The 14,798-nt window shown below is 41.0% G+C and overlaps 1 protein-coding gene across 1 annotated transcript in view; it reads left to right on the forward strand.

The window, feature by feature from the left end:
* The first annotated feature begins 50 nt into the window (after positions 1-50).
* Positions 51-14,798, forward strand: part of LOC115017964 (calpain-9) — a 26,961-nt gene continuing 12,213 nt past the window's right edge. The window contains exons 1-8 of the mRNA XM_029446731.1: positions 51-392; positions 8,669-8,738; positions 10,013-10,131; positions 10,301-10,434; positions 12,291-12,462; positions 12,667-12,738; positions 13,611-13,705; positions 14,619-14,693. Coding sequence (XP_029302591.1) covers positions 147-392; positions 8,669-8,738; positions 10,013-10,131; positions 10,301-10,434; positions 12,291-12,462; positions 12,667-12,738; positions 13,611-13,705; positions 14,619-14,693 — 983 coding nt within the window. The 5' untranslated portion in view covers positions 51-146. The remainder of the gene's footprint in view (positions 393-8,668; positions 8,739-10,012; positions 10,132-10,300; positions 10,435-12,290; positions 12,463-12,666; positions 12,739-13,610; positions 13,706-14,618; positions 14,694-14,798) is intronic.

Raw genomic sequence — 14,798 nt, forward strand, 5'->3', positions numbered from 1 at the left:
TGAGCTCTGTACACGTGATAACAGTTCGCCCTCCTGAGTTAGCATCTGCCGGAGGACCTCCCCGACAGGGCGTTGCTTCTGTCCGTTTTACGTGTTAAGTAAGAGGCAGAAGGTGCAAACTCTTCACACTACTGATACTTTTCGACATGAAAAAGTCGCTGAGTGTGTCGTCTGAAAGCTCCCTCCCTCCGCTGGATGATGATGTGGACTCGGTCTGCTCCGACGAGCTGCTCGGTTCTCAGGCCCGCAGCTGGCTGTCGGACCTCTTGACCCGGAACGCGCTTCCAGACAACGGGGACGTCAAATTCGGCCGGGACGGACTGTTCGAGGACGATCCCTTCCCGCAGGGAGAGCTGGAGATGCAGCCCGGGGTCAAGTGGAAACGACCATGGGTAAAGAAAATATCAAAATTAAACCTTGGATTTCTTTGCTGGGTTGAATGTAACGAAGTATATTTACTCAATAACTCTTCCTAAGTACAGTTGTGAGGTTCTTCTACTTTACTATTTTTACATTTTGCATGGAAATATTGTTCTCTTTACTTCACTACATTTATGTGATACCTATTTGTTTAGTTACTTTTCTATTATTACCAGATTATAACTATTTACCCAAGAAGTAGTTAAAAGTAGCGCCACTTTTTGCAGCTGCAACATTAAAGTGATGAACACATAACTGCATCACGAGGCCAGTAATATAATATACATTATTCTGTATAATGAGTGCTTTTACTTGTGGTCTTTTATTTTAACGCCTATACTTTTGTACTTTTACAGAGTATTTATACACTGTGGTATTACTATTTTCATCTGAGTACTTATTCGATTAAAAGTAACAACGCTACAAAGTAAAAGCAATCCACTGTTTTTTTTATTCCAAATTGTATTTAATCAAAAGTAATATAAGTAATAGGTATTGTCAGCAACATGTACATTGCCAGTATCTATACCTATTTGCATGCATCAACTGAAAGGTATGTTGAATAATTTAAATGTGTTTATGATAGGATGCAGTACTATATTACTGATCTTCACAGTAGTACTCAAAGTATCTAATTAGCTGCACATTGAAGAAGAACAGTAATACAATTATCTTAAATGTATTCAAATCTTTCATCAAGTATGGATTTATCCAAACTTTCTCTTTTTCAACACAACATCATTTCTGTCAAATGTTGTATTTGTACTATGTTGTTTATCCTGTACACACGACATCTATTGCACGTCTGTCCGTCCTGGGAGAGGGATCCCTCCTCAGTTGCTCTCCCTGAGGTTTCTTCCATTTTTTCCCCTTTAATTTTGGGGTTTCTTTTAGGAAGGTTTTCCTTGTGCGATGCGAGGGTCTAAGGACAGAGGGTGTCGTATCCTGTACAGTCTGTAAAGCACACTGAGACAAATGTATAATTTGTGATATTGGGCTATACAAATACATTTGATCAACATCAGATCATTAGTGATACAAACAGAACAATATAATATTATAATAAATAACACTTTGAAAGAAGCCTTTGTACACAATGAGTACTTTTACTTTTGATACTTTAAGTACATTTAGCTGATAATACTTAAATACTTTAAATTAAGTTTTGAATGTAGGACTTTTTCTTGTAATAGAGTATTTTCACAGTGCGGTATTAGTTATTTTACTTAAGTAAAGGATCTGAATACTTCTTCCGCCACTGAGTATACGATACTGTTCAACTGTGGGGGAAAGTAACTAAGTGCTTCAATGTAATTGTGTAGTACTTTCTGTTACTTTGTACTTCTACTCCACTAATGTTGTACTTTTTACTCCTCTACATGTATTTGACAGCTACTGTTACTTGTTATTTTGCAGATTACAACTGTACCTATAAAACATATAATCAATAGTTGTATTACTCCAAAAACGTAATGTATAAAATAATACATTGCCCAAAAAGTACTTTTACTTGAATACAATTTGAAATGCAGGACTTTTACTTAAAAACATTAGATTTATTTAGTGTTAGAGTAAACTGACAGAGTGGTAATGTTACTAAAGTTCTAAAGTAGAGTCTAAATCAAAACAAAGTCTTGGATTTAAAACATATGCAAAGTGCCAAATATAAGGAATTACAAATATAAAGGTTCATTTATGTTAAATGATAATACTAAAACAAGCACAATATAAATATGTAATGACAATATAGTTAATATAAAACACACAGAATAGTAATATAAAGAGGAAATATTAAGTGATGCGATAATGTAAAAGAAAACATTGGTAAGTGTAGAGCGTGTTGTAAAAGTGAGTTTTAAAGGCACTTAAAAGCTGCAGTGGAGTCTGCCGATCTCACACTGAGGTTTAGATCACATGATCGTAGGATCCTGGCTGTAAGGCATTAAAGGTTCTCTCATATAATCTGGAGTCGGACCATGGGTGTCCTTGTAGACACTAATAAAGTTTTAAAATGTATTCTCAATGTAATGTGCAGCCAGTGAGGCTAACATAGGAGCGATATGAGAGAACCTCCTACATTAATAATCTGGCTGCAGAGTTCAGGAGAAATTGCACTTGTGAGACTAAGTGGGAGTTAAAACAGAGCGTTACAGGGCATGAGAGATATAAAAGTGTCTTTACAATTGAGCGTGTGTGTTATCTTGGAGATGTTCCATAATTAAAACTGCTCAAATGATAAGTGGCTGTCAAATGTTACCCCAAGGCTCTTTGACACGGCTTTAACAATGACAGTAAGTGAACCAAGAGAGGACTGTGTCTGTAGTTTATGATGTTCAGGGCCAAAGATCAAAACTTCTTATATTGTTATTTAGCTCCCATACAGTCCTTCACATTTGATAAACAGGAATGCTTTAGCTTTAGATTGTTCAGGTCACAAGGTTGAAATTAGAAATATATTGTATTCTCAGAGTAACATAAGTGAAATGAGATGTCCAAGGCTGCACTAAAGTCCAGCAGCACTGGGACAGAGCAGTGGAGTCCGCAGCTGGTAATAATTCATTCAAAAGTTGTGCTTGTCAGCCGGATCCAATGTGAGAGAATGCAAAGTGTTAGAGGTTTTAGATCAAGCTCATCCAAGCCTCATCAGCAGATTGTCTGTTTGATCCCCGGCTCCTCCTGTCTGCATGTTGATGTGTCCTTGAGCAAGACACTGATCCCCAAATTGCTCCTGATTGGCCGGCCAGCACCTTTGGTGTATGAATGTGTGCGTGTGAATGAGAGGCAAGTGGTAAAGCGCTTTGTCCGGTAAGGTGAGGAGGCGTTATATAAATGCAGTCCAGGGCTGCAACCAACAATTATTTTCATGCTCAATTAATCTGCAGATTATTTTCTAGATTAATCGTTTGGCTAAGATTTTAGAAAATTGTGAAAAATGTCCATCCCAGTTTCTCAAAGTCAAGGGGGTTTCCTGTTTTGTCGACCCAGCACCCAAGGATGTTCAGTTTAATATGATATAAAACAGAGAAATGCAGGAACATGTCCATATTTGAGGTGCTGAGAACAGCTTTTTGCATGAAAGATTAACCGATGTCTAAAATAGTTGCTGATTATTTTCCTGTTGATCTGCAAATCGATAAGTCGACTAATAGTTGTAGCTCTAATGCACTCCATTAACTATAACATTTATAATTAGCAGTCACATGTGAACCAGTGGTTTTTATGCTCCACCGTCGTAACTGGGGAGGCTACCTGAGCGTTTGGCCTCCAGGACAGTTCTTCTTTCCATGACAGAGGAACAATTGCAGATGGGTGTGTTTCAAACAAATCACATGGAGTTATAATAAACACAGACATAGGCCTGCAGGGCCATGGCAGGGACAGAAAGATGTCTGCCCAGTATTCATTATACGCAGTGGTGGAAGACTTATTCAGATCCTTTACTTAAGTAAAATAATTAATACCATCCTGTGAAAATACTCATACACATACACTACAAGTAAAATACCTGCATTCAAATAATTAAGTATGAAGTATTATCAACAAAATGTACTTAAAGTATGAAAAGTAAAAGTATTGATTGTGCAGTAAAATGTTCCTGTCAGTGTTTATTATATATGATGTTTCTGGATTCATATGACTGCTGCATTAATGTGTGTGTTGCATGTTGCTGCTGCATTAATGTGTGTGTTGCATGTTGCTGCTGCATTAATGTGTGTGTTGCATGTTGATGCTGTAGATGTTTAAGGTTGTTCTCATTTAAACTCCTTTATATTCTGTTGAAAGTACAATGCAAGTACCTGAAATGTGTACTTAATAGCTACTTAGGTTTAAGGTGCTCGTCAGCAGGTTAACGCCATCCCCACGTCTGCTTGGCGTTTCACCTCGCTTTATTTTTGCGGTTCTCCAGGGCGGCGGCGGGTCCGCCAGGTACACAGCTTCCTCTGGGACGGCGAGTGTTAGAACGTTAACATTAACCAACAGAAGCCGATAGGCCGACCCCAACACGCTGACTCAGCTGATAGAGAAGCCAAGCGTGCATTGTAAAGAGAAACAATGGGCGTATACATCTTTGGATGCCTAAAACTATCCTGCAGAAAAAGCCTTGGCAACAGCTGCTTGATGTTACACTGCAAAGCAACTCATACAGGAAGTCGGGCTGCTAAAAAGAGATTCTTCTTTTCTAAGGGCTGGGCAGGATAAGATCAAACCTGTTGGTGTATTTACACAGGACCTTTGTTGAGTAAATATGTGACATATGAGAAGTCATGTCTACATGAAATAAAAGCACCTCATCTCTGTAGTGGTGGCCGAGTGAAAGTCATTATAAATGGTACTCTTGGTGAATTGTAGAAGGCACTTGGCAGTTTTGGCAGCTTGTATAGTAGTAAGAGCAGTAGTGTTTGCAGTATTTTCCAGACTGTGTAATATAATGTATAATATTCAATGAGTAGGTTTGTCTATTTGCTGAGGGGTGAATAAAACAATACACTTTATATTACAGTATGATGATCTATCAGTACTAACTTGCAGGTTGAAAACAGATAATAACATAATATTAGTATGAAAATCTGTTTCACAAGACTCCAAAAGTAGTATCAGTAGTAGTAGTAGTAGTAGTAGTAGTAGTAGTAGTAGTAGCAGCAGTAGTACTTGTAGTAGTAGTAGCAGCAGCAGTAGTACTTGTAGTAGTAGTAGTAGTAGCAGTAGTATTAGTAGTATCAGTAGTAGTATTTGTAGTAGTAGTAGTAGTAGCAGCAGCAGTAGTACTTGTAGTAGTAGTAGTATTTGTAGTAGCAGTAGTATTTGTAGTAGCAGTAGTATCAGTAGTAGTAGTAGTAGCAGCAGCACTTGTAGTAGTAGTAGTAGCAGTAGTATTTGTAGTAGCAGTAGTAGTAGTAGTAGCAGTAGTATTTGTAGTAGTAGTAGTAGTAGCAGTAGTAGTATTAGTAGTATCAGTAGTAGTATTGTAGTACTTGTAGTAGTAGTAGCAGCAGCAGTAGTACTTGTAGTAGTAGTAGTAGTAGTAGTATTTGTAGTAGCAGTAGTATTTGTAGTATCAGTAGTAGTAGTAGTAGTAGTAGTAGTAGCAGCAGTAGTACTTGTAGTAGTAGTAGTAGCAGTAGTAGTAGTAGTATTTGTAGTAGTAGTATTTGTAGTAGCAGTAGTAGTATTAGTAGTAGCAGTAGTATTGTTAGTGTCTGTATGTCCGTTTAGTGAATAACCAATTCAAATGTCTAAAAGATGATGAGGGATGATTTTCATTGTTCTGGCTGATGTCCAAGGGGAAACCATATTAGCAAATACTGCTATAAATGGTGATGCTCCTATGTTCTTTGCTAATCTTGAATGCAAACGTATTGATATCTGCAGCTATCCAATCGTGGAAGAGGCGGAAAGAAAGCTGAAACAAAATCTGTCCCCTCTTGTTGGAATGATAATTAACGCCCGATGCTGAAAAAGCATCTGATTGTGTGGAATGGCATCCTTTTTAAATGATACATATCTTTGGTTATGGGCAGACATTCATAAAAAGGAGCAGCGGCTCTACTCCGAGTTGCTCACGGATGGCTGAGCTTCTTTCGGTCATGACCCAGCCTTCATGACCATAGGTGAGGGTAGGAATGAAGATGGACCGGTAGATTCTGGCGAATGCAATACCGCCCCTGCTGCTCCATCGTCCCCTCACTCGCGAACAAGACCCCGAGGTACTTGAACTCCTTCACTTCACTAAGGACCCATTCCCTACCCGGAGTAGGCAATCCACCGGTTTCCTGCTAAGAGCCATGGCCTCAGATTTCGATGTGCTGATCCTCATCCCAACCGCTTCACACTCGGCTGCAAACCGATCCTTTACTATTGTGTTAAGCAATAGAACCCCTTGCTGCAGCATTTTGAAAAGACAGTAATATTCCTGGGGTGTTCATACTCTGGGTGACCTTTAAGAAGAACGTGTCCTGTAATCATTTGACAATCTTGTTGAGCACTTCAGTTTGACCAATAATTAAATTTGGAGATATCTCCAATTAAGAGATTTCCTTGTGAGTACTTTTGGTTCTACACATCTTCTCCCCAGGGCTTGGCTCATTAAAGATATTTTGCGTATTGCAGAGACCACTATTATTCCATGCTTAAACACATCCGGGTACAAGGCGCTGAAAAGACTGTGGGATTCGGGCACCACCTTTGAAGAAGAGTGGGATAAAATTAATGGGATCGCAGGGGTAGATTATGAGTTCTGTCCTGGTATATACATACTTATACACCCTGAAATCATTGGAACTGGAGCGCTACCAGTTGGATCTGGTGGGGCTTACCTCTACGTCTTGGCTTTGGAACCGTACTCCTGGATAGGGGTTGGACTCTATTCTTCTCAGGAGTTGCCCAAGGTGTGAGGCGTCGGGCGGGTGTGGGGATACTCACAAGCCCCCGGCTGAGCGCCGCTACGTTGATGAGATCCGTCCAGAAATGCTGAAGGCTTTGGGTTTTGAGGGACTGTCTTGGTTGACACGCCTCGTCAACATTGCGTGGAAGTCTGGGACAGTGCCTAGGGGGTGGCAGACTGGGGCGGCGGTTCCCCTATTCAAAAAGGGGGACCAGAGAGTGTGTGCCAACTACAGGGGTATCACACTTCTCAGCCTCCCCGGTAAAGTCTACTCCAAGGTGCTGGAAAGGAGGGTTCGGCTGATAGTCGAACCGCTGATTGAAGAGGAACAATGCGGATTCAGTCCTGGTCGTGGAACAACGGACCAACTCTTCACTCTCGCAAGGATCCTGGAGGGGGCCTGGGAGTACGCCCAACCGGTCTACATGTGTTTTGTGGATCTGGAGAAGGCGTATGACCGGGTCCCCCGGGTCATACTGGGGAAGGTGCTGCGGGAGTATGGGGTGAGGGTGTCACTTCTGAGGGCCATCCAATCCCTGTACGCCCAAAGCGAGAGTTGTGTCCGGATACTCGGCAGTAAGTCAGACTCGTTCCCAGTGCCTGAGGATCTCATCCTCAGGGCACGATGGAGCGAGAGATTGGCCGGAGAATCGGAGCAACGGGGGCGGTATTACATTCGCTTTACCGCACCGTTGTGAGGAAAAGAGAGCTGAGCCAGAAGGCAAAGCTCTCGATCTTCCGGGCGATCTTCCTTCCTACCCTCACCTATGGTCATGAAGGCTGGGTCATGACCAAAAGAATGAGATCACGGGTACAAGCGACCAAAATGGGTTTTCTCAGACGGGTTGCTGGCGTCTCCCTTAGAGATAGGATGAGAAGCTCAGCCATCCGTGAGAGACTCGGAGTAGAGCCGCTGCTCCTTTGCGTTGAAAGGAGCCAGTTGAGGTGGTTCGGGCATCTAGTAAGGATGCCACCTGGCCACCTCCCTAGGGAGGTGTTCCAGGCACGTCCAGCTTGGAAGAGACCACGAGGAAGACCCAGGACTCGATGGAGAGATTATATCTCCTCTCTGGCCTGGGAACGCCTCGGGATCCCCCAGTTGGAGCTGGCGGATGTGGCCCGGAGAAGAGAAGTTTGAGGTTCCTTACTGGAGCTGCTGCCCCCACGACCCGACCCCGGATAAGCGGTAGACGATGGATGGATGGATGTCTAAACAGTAGTTACTGTCCTGATTGCAGGAGGATGAATGTGGCAATTGTGCAGCGGAAGTAAACATTGTATGGACACATTACATGGATGCTAGTTAAACATGCATCTTTTAAGGACTATGAGTGGACAATTAACAGTGGTACAGTTTTCATCCTTCAAATTTACTTATAATGTCATGTTAATGCTGTTATTTTTATTTTCCTTAGTTTATTGGTTATTTAGTTTTTGTCTATTTGCTTTTTTTTCATTTTTATGTTTAAGTCATTCCTTCTATTTATTTTTATTTTATTCATAATTCATTTTTATTGTATTACTATTTTTCTCTCTTCTGAATGCTGTTGTTTAGGGACTGTGTTGGGTTTTCTATGATGTGGTTTTGTGTTTTGAAATTCAATCAACTTTAACTCCAAAAAGAAAATTTTAATTTTAATTTTTAATAATTTTCTGCACAGAGATGGAACAAATATCATTCTTACCATCTGACTCTGGGTAGGACAGTGCTGTTGAAGTACACATTTCGCCACATATGTTTATGCCACATTGCTTCATAATTTGTCTGTTTCCATCTCCGCCCTCTCTCATTTCTTCTCTGTTGTTCCCTCTTGCTCCTCCTCCTCTTTTTGCTCAACCAATCATCAAACTCCTTTTTGTTTACAGGAGCTCTGTTCGTCCCCTCAGTTCATAGTTAATGGAGCTACACGCCTGGACGTCCGCCAGGGAAAGCTCAGTAAGTAGAGATCTGCTGTTGTGTTACACAATACATGTTCAGACATGATGAGTCCACATAGCACAAGGGACTTTTTTCCCACAAGACATTATGGTATATCATTTAGATAAGCTTTGACAAAGTCAGGTGAGAACATCAGTACACTTTGGATCAGAGATTTCACCTGGACTTTTTTGTTGTCAGTTACCATATGACTCACAGCATCACAATCACATACCTCTATCACAACAGGATTCTGGATATTTTATGTTTTGTTGCATTACTTTTGAAAGCCATTGGGACAAATTGGCAGCAAAACTGACTGACCCACTCTTCTTGTACAGCCATGGTCTCAACGTAGAACAATTCTATGAGGAATAATTGTTTTTTTGTACATTAGTTATGATCTAAATCACTGGCCTGATTCTTTGAAAGCTGCAGCCCACAAAGTCGGGTCCTTAAGAGAACCTGCTCCTCTTCCACAAATACACCACAGGATGGCACAGCAGAGAACAAAGCTCAGTGTAAGAAGAGTAAACTAAGTGAAGTTCATGCTCCCATTCAGCAGCGAACATAGTGTGATTGGATCTGTCCAAAAAAATAATCTTGAGCCCTCCCCAAATTTTTCAATGCTAATTTAGCAGCCTGCCCTGAGTGGCCCACCGTTATCACAGATTACAGTCTGTGCATATTTTCCAATATATCAGAGGTAACAATAACATTGGTATACATTTAAAGGTATCATTTGTAACATTTCCGCATTAAAATGTCTACAAACGACTAGACCTATGTTAAGTATTTTGTTGATTTTTTTTAGTCTTCTCCAAAATCCTTTCAACAATTTTCCACCCTAGACCGATTCATAATATTAAACACAGTGACGGTTTGTTACATTTGGTCGTCTGCATAGACTGTATGGTCACCTGTAATGGTGTCGCACCCCCTTTGCTCATGCGTCAGTGTTGTGGTTGTCTGCCTGAAGCTGTCATGAATTGGCGTTTTTAATTAGCCCATCAACAATAGTAAAGAGGCCAGATATCGCCCCTGGGCCCCTGAGAGCTTTTGGGACTTTTCTCTGGTCCATTTCATGGGATTTACCTACCAATGATTAATCAGGTGGCCTGTTAAATCGAATGAGGTCATGTGATATATTCCACGGATTATGGGAAACTGAGGGCTAAAGCAGATGTATATGGAGAAGACACAAAGCTTATACACAGTTCATGACATTCTGTGTTGAAATGCAGTCTTTAAAGACGTCCTCCTGAAAATCTTCTCAAACCTTCTGTCCTCAGACGATTGCTGGTTGCTTTCTGCCATTGCGTCTCTCTCTGTGCACCCCTCCCTGCTCAAGAAGGTCATGCCTCTGGGACAGAGTTTCCAAGACGGATACAACGGCCGCTTCACCTTCAAGGTAAACTATGCTGCTTTCTCAAGAAAGCAATATTGAACTACAGTTGTATTGTGAATCAGACAAACAAGGTCTAAAATAGTGTATAAGACTTTTGATGGCCCTAATTAAGTTGATGGAAACAGGCCACTGGTATGGGACCAAAATAACACCACTCTCTTGGTCTCTGCAGTTCTGGCAGTACGGTCTGTGGGAGGAGGTGACGATAGACGACTTGTTGCCGACTCTGGACAACAAGCTGCTCTACCTCAACTCCCCAGAAAAACACGAATTCTGGAGCTCCCTGCTGGAGAAGGCCTACGCCAAGTGAGTCCCTAAACCTGTGTGTGTGTGTGTGTGTGTGTGCGTGTGCGTGTGCGTGTGCGTGTGCGTGTGTGTGTGTGTGTGTGCGTGCGTCCATATTTTACTCATCTCACCTCATCTCCGTAGACCCCCATGTTAACATGTTTACAGCCTAGTACAAAAAAACGGTTTTGTTCTTCATATCTAATTTCCAACTGTACGGGGGGGAATTTTGATATGAATTATATTAAGCTTTAAAGTTACATTCTACAGTCTATGTGTCCAACCCACCAAATCATATAGAATACAGTGGTGATTAAGGGTAGACTCCTGAAGGAGGCTGCATGCATATACAATATGTAACCGTATTCACTCACAGACAGAAAAGTAACTTCCATAAGTTTTTTTCTTGGCATTGAAAGTAAAGCACGATTTATTTCTAAAGTACAAGCCAATCTTCAATTTGACCTTCCTAACTAGATTAGCAATGTGTACATTGAATAAAAGCTTGTCATCTATCCATTTACCCAAGTGCACGTACAAGGGCACCCTTTCAATGGATTTACCGTCAGACGTGCCAATGCTAACATCATCAAGCACAAGACCATCACTTTCTTTAGTGAACATTTCAACAACAACAAAAACATTACTTGGAAGAGCAGTTTGTAATGACTGAAATGCAGTCTGAAGCTCCTTCATGGAGGGAAGCTTGCGTATAAATGACAGGGGCATCCGCACAGAAGAGTATTTTTGCTTGAATGTCCCAAATAATTACAGGTCATTCAGCAGACGCTCTTATCCAGAGCGACTTACAGTGAACTAACTACAGGGACAGTCTCCCTGGAGCAACTCAGGGTTAAGTGCTTTGCTCAGGGGCACAATGGTGGCAGCGTGGTATTGAACTCACAACCTTCTGGTGTTGTATTGGAAGCCGTACAACTAGACCTCTAGGCCATCACCACCCAATTTAGAAAAAGAAGAGAACAAAATTGGTCCCAAAATGGAACCCTTTGGCCAAGGGACCTTTAGTTATCTAAATACAAGTTATATATGCCCTCTGCATAGACACACTGAGTTTGTTCTATCATCCAGAGATCCCAGCACAAGGGGAAGATGTTCTTGAAAGAACCATTCGTTAAGGTTCAAATGACGTAAAGTATCAGACATAAAAACATAAGAACTCAGACATCAGGTACTGACACACAAAGTATGGACTGACTTGGTTGCCATCTTGGCCTGTATGACCAGCCTCACTGCTTCAGGGAACATGGAAACACATGCACATGTTGTCACGGATGATTTGATTGAAAAACAGCAGAGAAGCAGGAATCTTATTATTATTATCATCAATATACTGTGCGCTTTTTACCTGTCTGTAATGGTAAACCTTTCACATATCTCCCTGTGGATCTGCCTCCGTGTGTGGAAATGGCGTTCATGATTTGTATCACCAGCTGTATTGTGTAACTGCTTTGATTTCTGACTCAAGACTTTACGGTCTGTCAGCTTTTCTCATTAATAAATCAACAATTTCCATGTTTTACAATTATTTTACAAGAAGTAAGCAGATTATTTTTCAAAATTGCAAAACTGACCCTACAACTTGTTACAAAAATAAAATGTTCAGCAGGTCTCTCTGTAGATCAAACTGCAGTGTTGAACCTGTGACATACAAGTCCTTTCTTTTCTACGTACTTTTCCTCTAATATTACAATTGACATTATGTATGCCAGCGGCACAAATTCATACATAGTCTCTTTATTTGTTCATCTATTTGCCATTTGTCATGTTTTCTCAGGAGCCTTTTTCTTCTCATTAATACATTGTTTGTTCAGTTATTGTCTGTTTACTATCTGGAATCTGTTTGTCTGTTGCCCCAGGATGAAAGGTGGCTACAGAGCTCTGGACATGGGCTTCCCTCATGAGGCCATGGTCGATATGACGGGCGGGGTAGCTGAGGTTTTCAAAATTGCCTCACTGCCCAGAGATCTGCCGAACTTCCTCAAACACCTGCTGGCTAAAGGAGCACTCATCAACTGTGCCAACTGCGAGGTATGCTGAGGAGGTTAGCAGTGGCATGAAAGGTGGAGGAATGATCTTGTTAGGACTACTTTAAATCCCTGGAGCTGCTGGGACACACTAACGCAGAACATGTTCCCAATGCAGGTTTACTTTCATGGGATGAGTCACAGTCATCAGTGTAATTATGACTTGTCCTTCTGTTTTGACTGTGGGTGGATGTTGTTCTCTCTCCAGGGTCCTTTGGAGCAAAGGAATGGACTAGGAATCATGTTCAGACATGCCTATTCTCTGACTGCAGTAGAGAAGGTAAATAAAGTAGTCCAGTAACATTCAGAATAGCTTGACTTGAGATAAAACAGAATAACCACCAATCGTCATGTTTGCTTTAATTATTTAATTCCAAAATGACTATTATTATACTAATAGTATAACTACCAAGTTAGATGTGCTTTGTTTACGTAGCCATGGGCATAATTTATGGTAGAGACGGTGGGGACATGTCCCCTTTTCCGATTACCAAAAATTGTCCCCACCACTTTTTAATATTTATTGCATATGTGTTTTAAATAAAACAATAGTTTCTATCGGCTCTACAAAGAGTTGAATCCCTCATGTTCCAACTGGATGAGAAATAAAGTTTCCTTAACTTGCAGCGATGTGATTGCTGGAGTGAATTTCTAGCTTTTGAGAAATTTTACAAGATTAAAGTTGACCAAAATGTCAAATAGTTTTATAATAATAATAAAATAATAGATTTGAATAAATTCCTAAAATGTTACATTCAGTTTACATGTCTAGTGAGAGATGCCACTCATACCTCTGACCCATCAGGTCAGTCGGCTCAGTATTCGGTAATTAATGGTAAATTATCAAGTCAAATGAGTTTTGTGGTGCACTTACAGCAGTTGCAGCCGGTGTGGCTGGTGTAGGTTTGGGGGAGCCCAATATTATATTCTTTCTTAGAAACTACATTTTCTAGGAGCGCCCCTGAGTATATTGTGTATCATTTCAGGAAATGTGAAAAAGACTCCCTGCTAAATGTATGTCCCTTACACTTTCCAAATCAAATTTCATATTCAGCACCTTTTTAAAAGGAAGATTTGAGGGGATTCATCCATGACCTGTTCTTCCCACTGCCCTCACCTTTCCTTTCTGTCATTTTTGTCCTGCTCTGCCAGGTCAAGACGGCACACGGCACAGTAGATTTGGTACGAATCCTCAACCCCTGGGGCAGAACGGAGTGGGAGGGTCCGTGGAGTGACAAGACACACAGGTTCTCATTTATTTTAACCGTAAAACATTTAGAGGAGCCTTTGAAAAAATAAATAATCATATTTGAGTAAGAAGTGTTATTTGACTGTTGTTGCTGTTTCACATTAAAAGGTTTCCTCCTTGTTTCCTCCATATTCGTAAGGAATATTTTGCTGCAGTCATTTTGTTGCACCTGTTTTTTGTTCAAACAGACCCCCAGTCATTAATTGTATAACAGTTTAAATTTGGAAATGTTGAGTCACTTGTATTTTACTTTGTCTTTACATTGTAGATTAAACTTCAAGTACTTGATTTTGTCGGTCCCTGTGGATAAAAGCGATAGTATTTCCCAGCACCAGAGTCCCTTTAGAAAACCTCTCCTTTTACTGCAGCAGGGTCTGACAGCCTGTCCCGCTCAGTTCTTGTCCTCCGTGCCTCCCTTCCCTCCAGCAGTCTCAATGAGTTTCTCCAGAATCAGACCCGGTGTCATCGATGCAAGAATAACTTTAACACCAAGCATTAAGAATAACTATTTAGAAATAGCCAATCTTCTCGCTCATGATCTCGTTTACTCATTTATCATATAAAGGCATCAGCATTTCATTGAGACTGTTTTGTTCCTCTAAGTAACTTTAAGTTGAAGTATCAAAGTCTGTTTGTACAATGTTAATGTTCCGTTCTTCATTGGGATTAGTTGTCAACACATCAAGTTGAGACAAGTTTATTTGTACTCGTCTTTAATAACAGTACCAAAGTCTGTGTAGGTGTGGTCTGATCTTCTCTTAGTCCCACCAAAATGAGCAACAGCCCAACTTCACTGCCAATCACTGCTGCCAGCTACCAACACCTTGATGTGGAAATACATATTTTACATGTGTATTTTTGGGTGTAAATATAAAAGTCTCCCCTCTCTGATTGTGTCTGTCTCTCTGCAGTCCAGAATGGAACACAGTGAGTGTCGAGGAGCAGAAAAGACTGGAGATAGTCAGGCGGGAGGACGGGGAGTTCTGGTGAGTTTGTGCCTCTGAAAGTCTGTCTGTGCCAAACATTACTGCTGACTCTGACTGTCCTGCAAACATGCAGCAAACACTCTGACATGTGAGTCCCAACCACAA

This window comes from Cottoperca gobio, chromosome 13 (assembly GCF_900634415.1).
Source record: "Cottoperca gobio chromosome 13, fCotGob3.1, whole genome shotgun sequence".
NCBI lineage: Eukaryota > Metazoa > Chordata > Actinopteri > Perciformes > Bovichtidae > Cottoperca > Cottoperca gobio.